At 36.1% G+C, this 20,034-nt stretch overlaps 2 protein-coding genes across 3 annotated transcripts; one reads left to right on the plus strand and one right to left on the minus strand.

The window, feature by feature from the left end:
- The first annotated feature begins 1,299 nt into the window (after positions 1–1,299).
- Positions 1,300–7,334, plus strand: LOC306848418 (uncharacterized protein). Of its 2 annotated transcripts, none has more exons than XM_079382958.1 (4): positions 1,300–1,455; positions 2,661–4,335; positions 4,434–4,664; positions 5,280–7,334. In XM_079382958.1, the coding sequence occupies exons 1-4, from the start codon at positions 1,448–1,450 to the stop codon at positions 6,147–6,149; spliced, it is 2,784 nt and encodes a 927-aa protein (XP_079239084.1). In that variant the 5' UTR covers positions 1,300–1,447; the 3' UTR covers positions 6,150–7,334. The 2 variants fall into 2 exon arrangements, with proteins under 2 accessions (XP_079239084.1, XP_079239085.1); XM_079382959.1 differs by lacking the exon at positions 1,300–1,455 and adding an exon at positions 2,449–2,558 and having other exon boundaries at positions 5,280–6,919.
- LOC306848818 (uncharacterized protein) lies at positions 6,868–19,968 on the minus strand. Its single transcript, XM_079383574.1, has 16 exons — positions 19,877–19,968; positions 19,561–19,650; positions 17,410–17,535; positions 17,155–17,310; positions 16,928–17,012; positions 16,696–16,854; positions 16,154–16,209; positions 15,880–16,066; positions 11,000–11,027; positions 10,224–10,275; positions 9,879–9,968; positions 8,929–9,054; positions 8,678–8,833; positions 8,494–8,578; positions 8,256–8,416; positions 6,868–8,001 (listed from the first exon to the last, which is right to left on the minus strand). Exons 1-16 carry the CDS (start codon positions 19,932–19,934, stop codon positions 7,991–7,993), a joined length of 1,626 nt encoding a protein of 541 aa, XP_079239700.1. The 5' UTR covers positions 19,935–19,968; the 3' UTR covers positions 6,868–7,990.
- Between the last annotated feature and the right edge of the window lie 66 nt (positions 19,969–20,034).

Here is a 20,034-nt window from a genome sequence, read left to right on the forward strand (position 1 = left end):
TTACCCACATTTGGTTTTTGACCACTGAAGATGTGTATAATTTACCAGATTACTCATAAGGGTCACATTGAAATCTCAATGTCTGGAAGTGAACCATATAGGGCCTTAAGAACAGTGTTGGGGGTAACGCATTACAAGTAACGCGAGTTACGTAATAATATTACTTTTTTCAGGTAACCAGTAAAGTAACACATTACTTTTTAATTTACAAGAAAATATCTGTTACTTTTTCAAAAAAGTAATGCCAGTTACTTTTTTCCCATTTATTGACTGACAGTGCGCTGTGTGAACATGCTGTTACTGTAGTTCTAGACTAAATGTGAATGTGCATTAATTCATCCCACTCGCAAAAAACAGATTTAGTATTCATCAAAATGACTTGAAACAGTGAAATGCAAACTCAGAATATGACGCAAACCTGCACAAATGTATCTAATCCCATTTTATTAAACAATGTCTTTTCTGCTGACCTTTGATTATCAAGGTTCAACCATACTAATAAGCAGAAATTACTTTAGATAAACTAACAATTTTTCCCAATTTTGAATGGTCACTGTTGGCGTGTAATACAACAAACATTATTAAAGTCAGTAGATTTTGCTAATATACCTACCAATCTCGGTGTAAAAGAAAAATTTGAAAACAAATCAAAACTTTTAGCCCAGGAAATTTTATGAAATTTGATTTTGACACTGAATAACCCAATACTGAGTTTAAAATTAGTCAGCTGAGCAGGAATTCATTTGTTGGGAGAACACAAGCCTCAAAATATAAAGGTTTTGTTGTTCTGGTAAGTACTATGTGTGGAATACACTTACCCCCGGTTTCACAGACAAGGCTTAGGCCTAGTCCTAGACTAAAATGCAAGTCTGAGCTGTTTCAACTGAAATAAACTTCGTCTAAGCCCTGTCTGTGAAACCGGGCCATAGTGTTTCTTTTTACATTTACATTTATTCATTTAGCTGACGCTTTTATCCAAAGCGACTTCTTTTTCTTTTCTGTTTATTTTCCCCAAAATGTTTCTTTAATTTTTTTCTGTCTCTCTTCTATTTGCTCTCTCTTTCACTTGTGCTTGTTATATCTTTAGTTCTTTCGATTTCAGTTTTCCTTTTATTTGTATTTCTTTCATTTTTCTTTTCCGTTTCATTCATTCATTATTTAGCCCATTTGCTCTGCCTCGTTTAATGTTTTATTTATTTTTACCTTTTTCTCATTTATTACTTTATCCTTTCTCTCTTTTGCCTAGTTCAGTCGTTTACCCGTTCTTTTTATCTTCCTTTAGGTTCAGAGGGTTCAGGTGTCTTTTATTTTGATTAACGAATTTCCGGTTTGAGTTTTACATCCTGTAAAGAGCTGTTTTCAAGTTGCTGGATAAAATCTAACGATGCGCTGAAGAAAATATCGACAACAGGTATTTCTAGAGGTGTAATGCCTACAGATATTCACGATGGAGGGGTAAGTTTATCAGCTCTGCGTCTACGCGTTAACAACATTTTGTGTTCTTGTTCGTTCGTTGTAAGCTTGTCCAAAATGGCGAGTGTTTTGATGACTTCTTGTCGCGAGCGCGAATGTTACCTCAGAAAACGCGCAAAACCAAACAAATTTAAAAAAAGACAATAATAGAAACCCTATAGCTCTTCTACAAAGATGCACGTAAATTATTTGAGAAATGTGATAAATAATCAGATGTTTAATGTCTACAGTTTTACACTTGGTTACAACCTGAAGTACTTTGTTTCTTCCATTATTTTTCATATTTTAAAAAAATCATTAATTTAATTAATGTATTCATATGATATTGATCAGCACAGAGAATTCTGCAAGTAAACAATATTTTTTAAATAATGCAATCCATAAGCGTAAATTATTATTCACAAGTTTGTTATCTGTAAGGGTTTTATTTAAATGTTTTTGGAATAAGTCTTTTATGATATCCAAACCTGTATTTATTTAATAATAATAATACAGTAGAAACAGTATGCTAATACTGTATTCCTCCAATATAAAAATAACTGTTTCATAATTTAATGTAATTTATTCCCAGCAATTACTCCAGTCTTTAGTGTCGCATGATCGATCAGAAATCATTCTATTAAGATAATTTGTTGCTCAAGAAGCATTTATTATCAATGTTGAAAATTGTTTATAATGTAACTGTATGATGATGTTTAACTGTATGTGTGTGAATATATGTGTATGTGTGTGTGTGTGTATATATATATATATATATATAATGTATGTATATAGACACTATATTGCCAAAAGTATTGGGTCACCCCCTTCTAATGAACATGTTTGACTACTTTAGTAATTTCCACGAGTACAAATCTTAATGTTTAAGCATATAATGATATTCTAGGGAATTGTGTGCTTCTAATTTTATAGCAACAGTTTGGACAGGACCCTTTTCTATTCTAACATGACAGTGCCTCTGTGTATAAGACATGGTTCAAAAAGACATGATTGATTCAGTCAGTGTGGAAGAACTTGACTGGTCTGCATACAGCAAAGTCCTGATCCCAGCTGAACTCCTCTGGTGTGAAACATGTTCATTAGAAGTGGGTGACCCAATACTTTTGGCAATATAGTATATATATATTATTGTATTTTCATAGAATACTAAAGCTAATTTTGATGTATAATTTTTCTTCATCTTTTAGTGGAACAGGAGTCTATTACCAAGCAATGCCTGCGGTAGGCCCCGATGGGAAAAACGTTATGAAGTTAATTCCTGTCCAGAAAGTAAATGGACAGTTTTATCAGACACCATTTAGTACAGAAAGAGACAGTGTGGATGTACAACTGAAAGCCTGTGCAAAACCGGTTAATCCACCTGCTGCTGCTTCATCTCAAACACAGATACGGCTTCCCTCCCTTCAGCCCATAGCAGATGGACGGTATGTCCTAAAAACCCTGTCGCAGATCAGAACAGTATCTAACGCTGTCAAAACTCAACACGGGGGAACTAATGACCTCATTATTCACAATCCAAAGCCAGTGCAGGTTCCACTTTCAACACAATCGCTTTCCCAGTATTCAGTTCGGTTACCTCCTCGGCCCAATGGACGGGGCATTGTGGCAGTCCAAACGTTGCCTGTTACCGTGAAGTCACCTGTTCTCCCAAACGGTCATTTCCTGCAGATCCCTCCGAATGCGCAAGTTAGGACTTTGCCAGCCACTGCGCTCCCACAGTCCATCAAATGCCGGATTATGAACTCTGTGAGTAACACCCCTAACCTCCAAAAGAGTTCACCAACGGTTGTGCTTGTTTCCCCTGTGAACTCTGTTAAGCTAAATTCTGACCAGCAAGTGGTTTCGGTTACAAAGCCAAGTCAAATACAGAGGACCCTGTTTCAGAACCCCCCTACAAACTTACAAACACCCGTTTGCATTCCTAAAACAAATAAAGAGGTGAACACTCCCTTAAAATGGGTCATCCAGGAGGGAACAGGTGCATCCGCTCCTTGCCTTGTACCTGTAATGACACCAAATGTCAACTCTGACACCATAAAAGCAGTCAAGCATGTCAACTCAGTTGGGACGGCAAATGAAATTGTGCCAAGCAAACCCACACCTCCTCAGACCAGCCAAGAAAAGATCACCCCAGGCAAAGACAACGCCCTGGTCATGTGCAACGGGAAAGTCTACTTTGTGGCCAAGAAAAATTCAGAGATCGCCAAGGATGTGATGATCAGCGAAGGTGGGAAAAGAGGGGTTGTCAGCACCTCTCCTGCTCTGCCTGCCAGCTCTGCTCTGGGGACAAACTTTTCTAAGCAAGACCCAAAAAGAAATTTAAGTGAAATTATTGATCTCTGTGATGAGGAGGAGGAAACGTCCACGTGTCTGGGAGGTTCCCCGGGAAATTTGCCCACACCGAGTCAAACTGAGGTGGATGAGAGCGATGAAGACTCTAATGTAATATTTGTGTCATACATTCCACCCAAGTCAGAGACTCGTGCTGGAGATAAAGTGGAGAAAGCTGCCTCTCAGAACAAATCTGAGGAAGTTCAACACACACGGACAAACGCAAAGTCTGTCTCTCAGAATGAAGGGAAAAAACCGGCACATGCAGAAATTGAAAAAGATGGTGGTCCGGATGATCCTTCGGCAAAAATCAATGATGAGATGTTGGAAGAGCTGGTCGAGGAAAATGAAAGAGTTGAAAGCAGCTTGAGCTGTCTTTCAGAAAATGTGAATATGGAAGCAGATGAAGACTTGGAGAGTGGAAGTCCACCTGAGACGGGATGTCAAGGTGATGCAGCTCTCGCTGAAACTGCCAGCATTTTGGAAGCACCCCAGAATGTCTGTGTTCAAGCCACTTATGAAACTGAAAAGGTACTATGCCAAATTTAAGAATCATCTTTGTTAGTTTTAATGAAATAACATCTTTCAATAGGCTGACATTTAATGCATTCTTCACTCTTCTGTCTTAGGCCTATGAAAATCCAGACTCTGATCAGAGGAGTCAACCCAAGACTGATGGTCAGCTAAGAAAAGAATTTGGCATCACCTCTGACGTACAAATTTGCTTGCAAAGACCAAAGCCGACTGCGAAGCCAGATCAACTGACAGAGAGACTTATCATAAACAAACGCACATTAGACGGCCTTCGTAAAGTGATCCAGGAGTCAAAGTTGCAGTCAAAAATACAGCAAATGATGCAGGCAAGTTACATATTCATGCATCCAAATTGTGTTCTAAAATGTACAGTGCATGTACATATTTAATACATCAGTGTTTATCAGATGCAGTGTTATTGTTAACTAAACCTATTAAAAACCTTTTTTTTAGTAATTGATATAAAACTGTATTCAATGTAAAGATAAATATTAGTTCAAAATCTTAAAAAATATAGCAACTACCTGAAGTAATAAATTAAAACTAAAATAAAAAGAAAGATTGACAGACAAGTCTACTAATAAAAAGGACAAAAACGCATGAAATAAAATGTTTGAAATGTAAACTAAAATTAAACTGGAAATATAAAAATAAAAGCTAATTCAAAATTTTAATCCATGTTATAATAGTACATAAATAGTACTAAAATAAAAGTTCAAATATATATTTGAAATATTTCATGAACTAAATAGTTTTTTTTTTTCTATCACGTTTTTCTCTTTTCTAACTGAAAAGTAAAACTTATTTGATGGAACAAGCTATTTAAATAAAATAAAATACAAATTCTCACATCAATAATTTTTTTCCACTTGTTTTGGAGGAGTTATGACTATTGGAATAACAGCATTAATTCATGTCATGACACTTTGTTCAATTGCTAGGTTCCCTACACAAAAACGGAGGAGGATGATGAAGGCTTGAAGGTCAAAAGAAAGAAGCTGGAGCAGGATGGGAGTCAAAATCATCCCTCTCTAAGCTCCACAAACATTTCACCTGCCTCTAAATGTTCAGTTGTTCCCACTGGAAACAGTTTAGCTTGTCAAGAAGAGGTTTGTTCACCAACAGAATCTTCAGGTGATAAAGTGCATATGCAATCTGAAATGCCAGCAGATTGTACTGGTAACACATGCTGTTTTACTCCCTTATCTGAACAAAAAGCCAAACAGACTTCTAGTCATACCTTATCACCTTCCTCTCAAAGGAAGACCCCACCGCGCTCTAAAAAAGGTAAGGTGTGCACAGCCTGTCCTTGTGGGACTGTTTTAGGGGCTGCAGAAGCCACTGCATCCCTCCATTCACAAGACAGACCGAATCCATGTACTGCTGTTGAGTCACACAAAAGGACAAGAAAAAACTGCTTAAATAAAACCTCAGAAGAGAGTCTCTCACCTCAGAAACGCCAACTAAAAAATCAAGATCCTGTTAAGAAAGCAGGGAAAAAACAGTCATCAAAAAATCCACATGAAGACACAGCTCTGTTAGAAGGCTCTACTAGTGAAACATCACATGACATCTCACCTGTTAGTTCAGTGAATATTACATTAAGTGCAGCATCAGACAACCCCAGCATGTCATTCTCGGAAAAACAGCAAGATCCTAAAATAGACGAATTTCCAACACAGTCACTGTACACATTGGAGACGCTGGATGCTGAGGAGATCAAACGGCGTGAGAGAATCAAACGTTTGAAGGATCTCCTGAAGGAGAAGGAGGCTGCACTGGAGCGCATGCAGAGGAGCATGAACATTTAGTCAAGTCTCTTTGTGTTTAAAGGACTGTTCGCTGCATGACAGACTAAATATTACTGGGAAAACCACCAATAAATGTACAAGGGATGTATACAGTTTGTATTTACTAACTTTTTTCCTTTTTAATGTTTACCAGATTTCAGTGTCATTTTATTCAGTCTTTGGCTTCTTAAGCATTTTGTGGTGTTTGTCTTATTTATAGTTGTTTGTAGTATGTTTAAGCAGATGCCATCATATCATTTTTGACATCTTTGTATGATTTTTGTATAAAACGTGCCTTTATCAATACTGTTTTCTGTAGCTAAATTTGTAGTGCAACAGCCTCATTTCATAATAAAAAAAAAAGCAATTTAGTAAATAATTCAATGCACTTTTGGGAACATTGTTTGCTGTCTAGCTGAAACATTTTGAACTCTAAGAAAGCTGTAAATAACATGAACGTACTGGTTAAATTATTCTATTTTTATAGTCATCCATGCCTATTAAACTTTCTGCGAATTTTGTTTGTTACTTTGTTAAATAACAATTTTATGTTTTCATGCTTCAAATTGTTTTGGTCAGAATTGTAGTTGTTTACTTTTTAAATTCTTAACCTCTAAATGCATAAACCCATGTTAAGCTTGTTTAGTTGTCGTACTGTATCACACTGCTTGTAACAAAAACATGGCGTGGTATCAGATTCTTAATGGTGCAGATGATTTGAAAATGAACATCAGACACTGGATTTGCCATTAACCTTTAATTTGTAGTTATAACAGCATATTTTGTGATGCAACAAAGGTTCTGTTGTGTTACAAGTAATGGCAATATTTGATTAAAATCAATCACCAAAGTTACTGAAACACCTGTTGATGAACGAGGAATATCTTCAGAATCTGTTTCCAATATTGTCAGTCTCAACACAATGAAATGGCATGTCTTCTCTAGAGGGATCCTATTGCATATCCGTTCATTTTGCATTTCAGATTGGGGAATTGTTTTGGAGGAGATATGTTTAGGCAAACAAACACAATAGAAGGTGGTTTTATTTAGGGTGATTGTTTTTTTTTTTAAAGGCACACTTGTTTTTTAGATTTGTTATGAAGCATCAAAAGCAATAGGTTCTAAATAATGTCACTGTAGAAACAAAGAGCCTTGTAACAAAGGGATAAAAATGTCATGAAATAAAATACATAATCATTAAGTTAGAAAGAGTGTATGGTCTTAAAGACCTGAAGCTTATTTCCAAGTATTTATACTGTTGCTCCAAACAAGATAATGCATTGTAAACACTGAATTATTTTAATGCAATATAGTGTGCAATACAGTAAGAGGCTTGCATTGTAATAGTTCATTATCAGTTTTTGCTAATGATCTGATATATATATATATATATAATGCTCTTGTTTAATATTTCCTTGTCTAATATTACATGCATAATGACATTTTGTGTCAGGAGTGTGCATTAATAACCAGCATAGTACAGAAATTGATGACAAGTGTCTACAGACAACTGCCAAAGTAACTATTGAGTTTGGCTGTCAGTCATTGATGCCCTCCGCCGGTGGAGAACAGCAATATGACAACTTCAACACCTCCAGTGGTTTCAGCGCTGGCTGGCAGTTTAGAATTCTGAGTAATCCAGTCATACATATAGATTAGTGGTATAGACCTTTCATCAGAATTTCTTTCATGTAGATCCATCCAAAAATAACTCCAAAAAAGAAATCTAACATCAAAATGAATTAATGGCATGGTAGTGTCCACAAACTGCTGTATGTATATCAGCATTTCAGAATGAGGCTACTCAAAATGATGCTACCTGTTAAGTGCCCTGCGCTGAGACTCCTGGATAAACGTCACTTTTATTCTTTTGCTACACATGAGGGAAAAGACAAAAAATTTGAAATGTACATTGCTTACGATGTAACATTTTTTTTTTTTTTAAGTGAGGCCTTTTTAAAATCAGGTCAATTAAATTAACCACACAGGGTCATATAGGTACACATTTTTAGAATTTCATCAATATATTTAAAATGACAAAAGACTGCTGCTACAGGAAAAAAAAAAAAAAAGAAAGAAGTTTGGACTTGGCCACAAATTAAGTTACAATAAATTGTGTCTACTTACCATTATTGTCCTTTTGAAATTCAGAGAAAAAACTTCTGTAGAATTCTGCTAAGGCGACAATTAAATCTACAAGACTGTATCTTTCTTTTGGCTTCTGTTCACATGTGACATCTTTTACTGGACTGCCATCTTCTGTCTGAATCTCATTTCTGACTGCACAGCTTAAGACAAATTATGACAATACTGAATGTATAACAGAAATTCAAATCAGACATAGCACAAATAACACTTCACTTACTCTGTCCATTTGGTGCAGTTCAGCCCTGATGGAGAATAAAACCCAGGAGCACAGTCCACACATTCTGTATCTGATGCCTTTGTCCCTGCAAGCAGATACAGAGACCGAAAATATCAGAATTACACCTTGTGGGAAGATTTAAAAATGTTATAGACTTAACAGACTGCTAAATTGAGAAACATACCAGGTGTTTTTGTTTCTTGTCCTGGACTGCAAACTCTGTGTTTTACAGCATAACGGCACTGTGAATTGGAGTAATCAATGCAGTAATATCCATCAAGCACATCACAGATGGTGTTTTTTGTTGTAGTGCATTTACTCTGGATGTAAAGGCCTTGACCTAAAAGAGTGCATTTAGAAATATTAACATAGGCAATAATGCAAAATGACAAATTCTGAAGGTAAAAGAAAAACACATGAAAAATATAAACATACTTTCAGCACAGTGTTTGCATGTGAAGCACCGATGAAGACCATTAGGTTCACTCATGAATGTTCCTGGACTGCAGGGTCTGCATGTGGTACTTAAATCCCAACCACAATCACGGTGTACTACTGATCCTACAAAAAAATATTAACACACAACTCTAAGGTGACCAAGCAAATCAAGGATCTTCTGGGAAAAAAATAAAAATATGGGTCTGTGATGATGCAGATGTTCATAGATATTGATGTGATTTCATAAGTTCTCCATAGTTGTACAGTTTTAGTTGAGGGTGCACGAATGCTTCTGGAGTGGATTGCTTATAGTGGCAGAATTCCCAAAGCAGCCCCTGTTGACCACTGACTACACAAACAACACACTGATACTGACCATACAAAACTAAGATGACATGCAGTACTTTGTGAATTCTTAGAACAATTTGGAAAGGTAAAATAATAAAACAACTACATTAATCAACCTACAGTCTCCTAACAAAGGAGGTTTCAATAGTTTGTTCTAAGTAAACAGACAGCTAAAGACATGCAATTTATACTGTCGCTATAAGCAAGATGGTAAACTGCAAATGATTTTAATATAGTGCTGTACAGAGGTTTGTATTGTAATATTTATTATATATCCAAATAAATTTCTGATAATAATTCCAGATATATGTTAACATATATTATTTAATATCCTGCATAATTGCATAGATAAAGAAATGCATTTTGTCTTCTTGTAGTCCAGCAGTGTGTAGTTGATACACCCATCTTAACGATTTTTATAAATCACTTATCCTGCATGAAAATAGCAGATTTGTTATAGTATAGTTTAGTGTTATAGTATAGTTTCAACTTCTGTTAACTATGCTTTCGGTTTATGGTGGAGATGGGAGAACAGGTGCAAAGTTTTGTTTTCTTTACTACCATTTATCATGTTTAAATGTGTTGGATGAAGAGCCTACCTGGATTACACATTGGACAACATTCTCCATAAGCAGATCTGTATTCATTTGGTCCACAAGTACTTCCAATTGCGAGAAAATGATAAAAACCTGTAAAGACACGACATAAACAGCATCGAACCTGTAAACTCTTAATGGCTCAAATATTTTCCCCCTCTAATACACTGTTTATTTAATAACAGTCCAAGGCCACTATATCAGACCACTTCTAACTGCTACATTAGCCATTTCTTAGTCGCATGTTTAAGCAGACGACAGAGCTATCTGGATTTACATAATGTCTGTTGCTAGCTTTTCCATGACTGTCTTGATAATAACCACACCATCTTAAACAGGTCAGCTTACCTGATGCGAAAATAAAAAGAGTCGCCCTCATGTTCGCTACTTCTACTATGGGCTGTTGCGAAGTCTTCTACTTCTCCTTTTTATTGGCGGTTATCAAACCAACTTTTGGTGCATTACCGCCACCACCAGAAACAATGAAAAAAAGAAGGAAAAAAATATATTCTCAAATATAAGATCCTGCATATGCATATGATAAATCTCAGAATATCCCAGAACGTATCTAATCTCAGAACATCATATTTATTACATTTAATTATTTTCCTGCCAAAAGACATGCTTTGGACTCCCCTTTCTTGCCATTCTGAGTGCAATAACTGTCTTTTATTTTTATATTCTGGACAATGTAATATAGCATGTTTAACTGTCTCTTCTCCATTACAAAAATTGCACAAAAACGCTACTACAGAACTGCTGCTGTTCACCAAAATAAAATTAAAAATAAATCAATTAATTGTTAATTGTGAAACAGTTGCAGTATTAGTGTATTTAACCCCATTTATTCTATTTGTATTGTCTCTACATATTATATGCTTTGTGAAGATGTTATTTCTACCTTTCCAAGATACCTTTGAACGCTTTTTGCAGAATCTTCATTTAGACATCTAGTTCATTCTTCCTTTTGGTTCAGACAATGATCCTATAGTCATGAAGTCCTAGTCTAGAGATCCTATAGTCTATTTCCCCCCACTTTCCATTGTTTTACTTCAGTGATATACACTTTATGTCATTATAAATGACATAGATTTATTTTTACAGCCACCTTTGCTCACATTTACCAAGGGTGCCAATGGTGCATAGTGGTCACTACAGTGGACAGATATTTGGAAGCCATTTTGAACCATTTAAGATGTAGCATCATGTCCCAACCACCAACTGGCAACCCGCCGAAGGGTTGTCTACAATTCCATTTAATTGTTGTCTTTTTATCTATTTTGTTTTTTGTTGTTGTTTGGAGATATTGCATAATAAAAGGGGATGCACCATGTACCTTTGGAATAAGTGCTAGCCTAAATACTGTTATTCTCAAAAACCAGATAGGTACAAAAAGTATTTTTTCCGTTAAATAGGAGGTCAGAAATAGATTCATCCAGATTTTAACAATATTTTTCTTGTACATTTTTTTCTGTGACAGAAAATATATCTTGCACCAAAGGGTATAATTCTGCCTATCGGCCTAGGTTCTGCCTTATTTTGTATGTTTTATTAAAATTATGATATAATTTACACTTGAATGGTTTTACTGAACAGAAATATTGAAGTCTTCAAATTTTCTCATTTATTTAAATGCTTATAGTCTATACTTATTTATTAGGTCTTGTAGGCATGTACTGTATGCAGATATATGTGTGCATGATTGCATTCGAGTGTGTGTGCTTGTGTGTGTTTGTATTTGTGTTCACGTGTGTATGAACAGCATACCCCCCCCCCCCCCCCCCACACACACACACTGCCCCACACACCCCTGTCCCATAGACACACACGCTTATGTTTGGTTTGTACCACTTCACATTTCTGTGCCGTGATGACATCTTGTTGTTATTGAATGTTTTTGTATTCAAACCATTTTCACATAGTAAATATTTTAAAAATTTTTCATGCATCATAATAATAATAATAGTAATAATAATTAGTTACATTTATATAGCGCTTTTCTGGGTACTCAAAGCGCTTTACATAGAAGGGGGGGAATCTCCTCAACCACCACCAATATGCAGCATCCACCTGGATGATGCGACGGCAGCCATATTGCGCCAGAACGCCCACCACACACCAGCTTACTGGTGGAGAGGAGACAGAGTGATGAAGCCAATTAGTGTAGGGGAATGATTAGGAGGCCATGATGGTCAGAGGCCAGGGATTTGGCCAGGATGCCGGGGTTACACCCCAACTCTTTTTCGAAGGACATCCTGGGATTTTTAACGACCACAGAGAGTCAGGACCTCGGTTTAACGTCTCATTCGAAGGACGGTGCTTTTTACAGTATAGTGTCCCCCTCACTACACTGGGGCGTTAGGACCCACACAGACTGCAGGGTGAGCACCCCTGCTGGCCTCACTAACACCTCTTCCAACAGCAACCTAGTTTTCCCAGGAGGTCTCCCATCCAGGTACTGACCAGGCTCAACCCTGCTTAGCTTCAGTGGGCAACCAGTCTTGGGCTGCAGGGTGATATGGCTGCTATAAGAGGGTTAATAAGTAAACAAGATTTCATAAAGCAGATTCTGATGGCTTCTGACTGTGCCTGAGTTGATGCTTGTAAGGGCAGACAGAATCACTACATATTAAAATGTTGATGCACCTAGTTTGTTCAATCCATTAATGCCATCATGGAACAAAACTCTGCCGAATTGTGGATCTCCAGGACTGATGCTGGCCATCCCTGATCTACTTTATTTTTATTTAATTTTTTTCAGAATTATGTAGAGGCTATAATAGTTGGAAATAGCCTATTTGATATTTTGTTCTTAATATAACGGGCTATTTAAAAAAAATCTCCCATGTCAACCATTTTTTCCACTTGTTTTGGATAAGGTCATATGCAATCGTAAATTCCAACAGATTGTACTGATAACACATGCTGTCCTACTCCCTCATCTGAACTGCAGAAGCCACTTCATCCCTCCATTCACAGACTGAATCCATGTACTGTTTCGAAGTCACACAATGTGACAATCTTTGAGTACATTAAGCATTTAGTGTTATGTGTTTATCCCATTTAGTTTGCAGCTCTAAATGCCAACATACCTGTTTTTGTTATCATATAGGATTTGTCTGCCTTCAACAATATTTAGGTAGGCTATGTTTTTATATGGTTAAATTCATGGTGCAACAGCCCAAGTTTCAAAGTAAATAAAAGCAGTTCAATAAATAAAATGCATGCACTTTTGGAACCCCTTGTTGTGTAAAAAAGTGAAACCTGTGACATTAAAAACTTTATACGTATATTTTGCTATAAAACTGCAGCTGCTCACTAATCCAGTAAATATTTCAAATTGATTCTCCATGACCATTTTATTTGTATGATTGCATGATGCTAACATGTTTTTAACACGAAGGTAAAATGAGTAGCATGATGCTAGCAACAGTATACCCCATTTCCCCATGATCTGTTATATGATAACTGTCATTTGCCCAACGCTTGGACTTTTGACCAATTATAGAAAAAACTATAGATTTCTTGTAAGATTTGTTTTGATTATTCTAGAGACCTTCACGATTATGTAGATATACATGTCAACAAAAAATAATTATTAGTAACATGAAAATGATCTGTTCCCCGAGGTAGGGGTAGGAAGTTGACAGCCTCATGTGACAGGAAGGAAGTGAATACTTTTTTTCCCCCTCTTGAAATCCTGTTTTTTTTTTGCTTGCATGTCATTTAGACATAAAACATGGATAGCATCTAGAAAAATACTTACAAAAGGAAAATGACAACTAGAACCTGCGGCAACTATAGCTCGCTGCCGGTGGGCTTAAATGGGTTAAGACAACTAAAGGCTGTTCAGTAGCTTCATTCAGAACGCGAAGGCTGAGTTCCTTTTACAGATGTTTAATGCACTTATGGACATCAACACCATCGCCAACACAAACACCGTAGAACTAAATAAACAGGACGAATATAACAAACATCAGTCACACGGAAAACACGCATACGACTTTAAACTCTTAAATACATCAACATACCACTTTTGCCTGCTTGTAAGCTAAGAGAGGGGGTTATATCTTGAAGTTTCTTGGATGGATAACGTGTAATCATACAGAGAAACACCTTAAACCTTTTAACGATAACATCGTTCTCCATCTTTTCGCGCAGATTATAAAACAGGAAGTGATATACAAAGGCAAGATGGGAATAAAATAAAACAACCAAAAACTATTTTTCAATCTTGCTCAAGTAAACAATAATTCAGTATAAAGGTCACAATAAACATTATAAAATAACCAAAATATAAAGTTAATCAAATTAAACAAATGAAAAGTTATACTGGGATAAGAGAGTCTAAAATACACAAGCGCCATCTAGTGGAAACTGACAAACTCAGAAAGCTTTGTGATAGCAAATACAGTGACTTGGAGCTCTATTATTTCTCGTGATGAATTTAAGTGACTTTGTTAAAGAACTTTCAACATCCAGAGAAACAGTTGTAGTTTTGAATACCAGCACAGCTTGTTTCTCAGCTTGACAGATGATCGACTAAGGTTAGACTTAATGCTTTAACTGCACTGTAAATGTGGCCACTGTATCGTCTGCTAATTTTTTCCTAAATATTAACTGTCGGTTTTTGTTTGTGCCTGGACCATACAACGGACCACAAGATAATATAGTGCAGACGTAAAATCATAGGACATAAAAAATATAATGCTTAAAAAGTCAACAAAAATATAGAATTGGAATTCATGCTTAAGAGCAGTCATCGTAATCATTAAAATAAATTTATAGCACAGGTTTACTAGCAGTTGTACAAATATCAAAACAACTCTCTGATAATGTGTTGTTAATGCTCAAGTAAGGGCAACTATTAAGACAAATATTGTTACAATGTGCAACAATACAAAGTGCTTACATTGAATTTTTTTTTTTTTTTCGTACAATTGTAATGTTGGGGAATAACAGTTAAAACCCATGGACCAGGTATGATGAACAAAGACCAGGAGTCAGAGATGCGATTAATTAACAGAAGTCAGCTTCAACACTCGCACGGAGCTTGTAGGCCGCTCTGCTTACAGTTCAAAGTCCTCAACAATTATATGGACGCAAGCTTGAAGCATATCTTCTGACGACTATTTTAGTGTGAAGTGACATTCAGCCAAGTATGGTGACCCATACTCGGAATTCGTGCTCTGCATTTAACCCATCCAACGTGCACACACACACCGTGAACACACACTGCGCTGCAGCCATTTTATGCTGCAGCGCCCGGGGAGCAGTTGGGGGTTCGGTGCCTTGCTCAAGGGCACCTCAGTCGTGGTATTGAGGGTGGAGAGAGCGCTGTACATTCACTCCCCCCCACCTACAATCCCTGCCGGCCGGAGACTCGAACCCGCAAACTTTGGATTACAAGTCTGACTCTCTAACCATTAGGCCACGTCTCCCCCCAAGGTATTAGGCCACGACTACCCCCTTTAGTGACAAGTGATCAGAGGTCAGATGCAATACGTCTCTCCAAAGAACGATTATCCTGGGATAAGCGCTTCTCCCTGTACAGACAGATACTAACGCACATACGCAGAGAAACACTTATCTTACTTCAAGGTTGCCTCAGCCCTAAACCTTACACGCACACACAACGAAAGCAGCTTCTTAGAGTAAAAAGGCAGACTAAAGCCATATTCAACTTATTCTCTAATATGCATACACAACTTTAATTAATAATTATTCAAGAAATATTATAATTCATATTATTAAGGCCATCTGCAATCTACTCCTTCAGTAAGCTGATATGTGTATGTGACCTTTTCCATTTTAGATGTTTCATTAATCACTTTTTGCATTGAAGATATTGACTTCGAAATAAAACCTTGGTAAACAGTCACTGAGTTGTCGGCCTGGTATGGTATTACAAATGCAGTCTATTGGTTGTCGTGTCAGGGATGTGTGGGTCTGTCAAACTACTAAAAGCTTGCTGTTGTTAGTTTGTCCTCCTAGATGTGATTACAATGGTGTGGTTGAACCTGTTATCGCACTTCTCAAATTGCTAGAGGAACTCAAGCTTCTCCACCACGTCAAGGTCACAGCACACGGAGAAGAATGCAATGTCATGCTCCTATAATAAGATGGCTGCCAGAGAACAAGCAGGTGGGGTGACAGATTCTTGGGAAACAACTTGTTCCTCACTTTTCTCCCTGTAAACAAACAATATGTACATAGATTAGGTTTATTATAACTTTTTCACCTCAATGACTAGACTGAGGAAAGTTATTACTTCTTACGTTGTGTTGTTTTTGAGTTGTGTTGTATTTTCAGGGTTTGTTTCTTCAATAGGATGCTGATGAGTGTAACACCAACCAACATCAGTCAATATCCAGGCAAATCACAAAGAACTTCATGAACTCAAAGAACTTAGAGCAAATTATTTTGAAAGAATTAATCATGTTAAGTATTATATACATAGCTGAACAGTAATGACCAAAATAAATTGTTGAAAAATGCAGAATCACATGACATTATTTAAAAAAAAAAATTAAAGGACTTACTTTAAGTTTACTACCTATAAAACATAAAAAGGATAAGAAATTATTTGTGGTGAATATAGTACAATAAATACACACACGCTCTTTTTAGTATTTATGGTTATGTACAATATTATATGTAAACATTTCTTGGCCCTATAAACAAACTTAATGAGAATAACAATCTTTAATTTTAATAATCACCAGCAAAAGTTTAGTTATTTGCTATCCATGTTTCTTTAATCAAACCATTCTGATTACACTGTGTGAAAAATTAAAACACAGATGAATCCTGCATGTACTTACTTGTGCTCTGTGGGGCAAAGTATAGAATTATGTGGAATAATATTGTTAAAACTATTGCAAATATGAGACCATATCTTTCCCGTCTCTTAGGTGTGCATGTGACATCTTTAACAGAACTGCCATGTTCTGTCTCTATTTCATTCCTAGCTGAACAACTGAAAAAAAAACAACAATTAATAACATAAAAAAAGAAAATACTGAAGGAAGTACAAATAATATTTGACTAACTTTGTCCATTTGATGCAGTTTAGACCTGATGGAGAATAAAACCCATAAGGGCAGGCCACACATATTGTATCTGAAGTTTTTGTCCCTGTAAGCAGACACATAGAATGTTCTCAAAAAAATAAAATTAAATAAAATAAAATAACCTTTTTGGGTGAACTATCACTTTGAATACTGAATCATGAGAGAGGGAGAAAAAAAAAGAATTGTAAAGTATTTTGAAACAATACCTGGTGTTTTTGTTTCTTGTCCTGATATACAAACTCTGTGTTTTTGAGCATGGCTGCACTGTGAATTGGAGTAATCAATGCAGTGATATCCATCAAGTACATCACAGATGGTGTCTTGTATTGTTGTGCATTTATGCTGGATGTAAAGGCCTTGACCTAAAAGAGCACATATCAATACATATATAGGTAACAACAGAAAATTACAAATTCTATAGGTTAAATAAAATAAAAAAAACATTAAAAATACAAACATACTTTCAACGCAGTTTCTGCATGTGAAACAATTATGAAGGCCATTAGGTTCACTAATGAATGTTCCTGGAGTGCAGGGTTTGCATGTGGTGCTCAAATCACCACTACAGTCTCTAAGAACTACTGATCCTACAAACAACACAAAATAACAGTTATTCACTTCATAATCTTGGGGTGGGAAGACAGAAGACCAGACATGGAGCCAAGGTAATAAGGCATACATGTTATTTCATCTACAGCATGCAGGTACAAGTGATTCTAGTGGCAGAAATTAACAAGTGTAATAAACAGTCTACACTGGCTGTGAAGCAAATAGAGGAATGTGAGGAAAAATTCCAGCACTACTTGTGATAAGGAGATATTTATTATAACAGTACCAACGCATTTCAGCCTAAAAGCCTTCCTCAGGGTACTATACACACATTCAATACAAGCATTTAAAAGGCACACCTCCATATAGGATTGCACATTTAGTCATCACACTAATTAATAGTAATTAACTATCCAGAGAAAGTCATCACCCAATCAGAGCAGATTCACATCAGATCAACATGTATCAGAAAACATACACTGCAGAAACACACATAAAACCACCATCATAGAAACTCTTTAAGGGAAAAATACTCATTCATACCTTTTGGAAACAAACTTTTCAAATAAAAAATCCATAAAGCTTCCCGCTTCTTTCTTATGCAATCAATTTTACCACCTCTTGAATTCTGATTAATCTTTTCAATTCCAAGAAAAAATAAAAGATGATATATTATGGTTACATTCACAAAAATGTCTTGCAACAGGACTCTTTAGATCCTTTCTATTTATTGCACTTCTATGTTCTGTGATCCTTTCCTTTAATGAGCGGGATGTGTCACCAACAGAAGTTTTATTACATGGACATTGAATTATATAAATCACATTATTTGTCTTACATGTTATAAAACTCAATTAAAAGTGGACTTTGATTATCAGGATGATTGAAAAACTTTTGCCACATTTGAAATTACCCAATAAAACCTGACATGTAAGGGTACTTTGTGAAAGTTTTTTAGTGGAACATGTTTTTACAACTCTATTCCTTATATAGCCCTTTTGTATGTAACTAATGGTTCTTTATTAAATGTCCCATTAAGTTTTGGGTCATCTTTCAAAACATACCAATACTTCAATAAAATATCTTTAATATTAGTTGTCTTTGGGGAATATGTAGTACAAAAAATAAGGTCTGGAGTAGTCTTAGATGTTTTTTTTAAAGTTCACAAGCATATCTCGACTTTTAAGATCTACTTTCTTAACCGCCTTACATAGTCCTCCTTATACTGACGTTCTATGAATTTTGACATTGTTTCTCTCTTCTGTGAAGCAAATAGCAAAACATATATAACAAGAAATACGTCTGCATATTCCTATGAATATATAATCTAACATGTGTTTCACTTGATGTAGAGCTTTGATGACTATACAAAACACGTTTATTCTGACCCTATGCTTCAACTGAAGCCCATGCTTCACCATCGACGTTAAGAGAGAAGCAAGTTCTGCGTACATTGCTCTGAGATGCTGTGTTTGATGTAAATTATTACTGAGGTCACAGAATTTCGCAGGTTATTTGATTGGTGTTTTCAGTTGACGTAACATACAGGGCATGGATGGGCGCAGGAAGAAGATGCACCCCTTGTGATGGAAAATAACACGGGGGACATTTGCCGAAGAAAAACAAGCACTCAGCTGTGATCTAGGTACGATTTCACCAGCGAATGCATAGGTGAATAACATCTTAATAAATTTGAGGAAAATTCTAATTAAATAGTATAAATCCTGATTATTGCTACAATTGCGTACTGTCCCTTCAACTGCTAGATTATGAAACTATATTAAGACTAGCTTATATATGCATCGAATAGCCTATAATTCACGAAAATAAATCTAATTAAAAATACACTTTTTTAGATACTTGTTTCCAGTATAGAAATCATCACAAATGAAACATGTAAGCCTATTTTAAATACGTCACGTCCCTTTGGTGAAGATGGGCGTTACTACAGATTTTAGGTATCTTTTGAAACAATGAAAAAAAAAAAAGTTTAATGTTGTACATTGTAAAAATATCCATGTTAGTATCACTCATTTAAAATATGAAATGATTAGTGAGCATACCAATATTACACATTGGGCAACATTCTCCAGCAGCCGATTTATATTCACTTGGCCCACACGCTTTTCCAAATCGGAGAAGTGTACAAAGAACTGTTAGGAAAAAGAATAGGCCGATTTAAGTACCAACTACATCATTCAAAACTGTCATGATTTTAACAAATGAAAATGGAGAATATGTAACGAATATGTAAGTTTCACTTTCGTGTCAGCCATTAGCCAGGACACCTTTATATACTGTTATTCCTACTCGCTGTTTTAATTGCGGTTTGACTTTTCAAAGAACAACACAATCGTATCACACAGCTCTTCGTCTTACCGAAAAGGAAAACATTAACGTCCTTCTCACGTCGTACTGCTCGTGAAAAGCTCACCATCTTTGTCCTTGTTTTATTCCGCCATTTTGCGCCAGGCTTGGTGAGCCGCGCCCACAACAACAACGTTGAAGCACAAAAGTGTTCCTTTATGTTATTTTTC

Source organism: Barbus barbus, assembly GCF_936440315.1.
Source record: "Barbus barbus genome assembly, chromosome: 28".
NCBI lineage: Eukaryota > Metazoa > Chordata > Actinopteri > Cypriniformes > Cyprinidae > Barbus > Barbus barbus.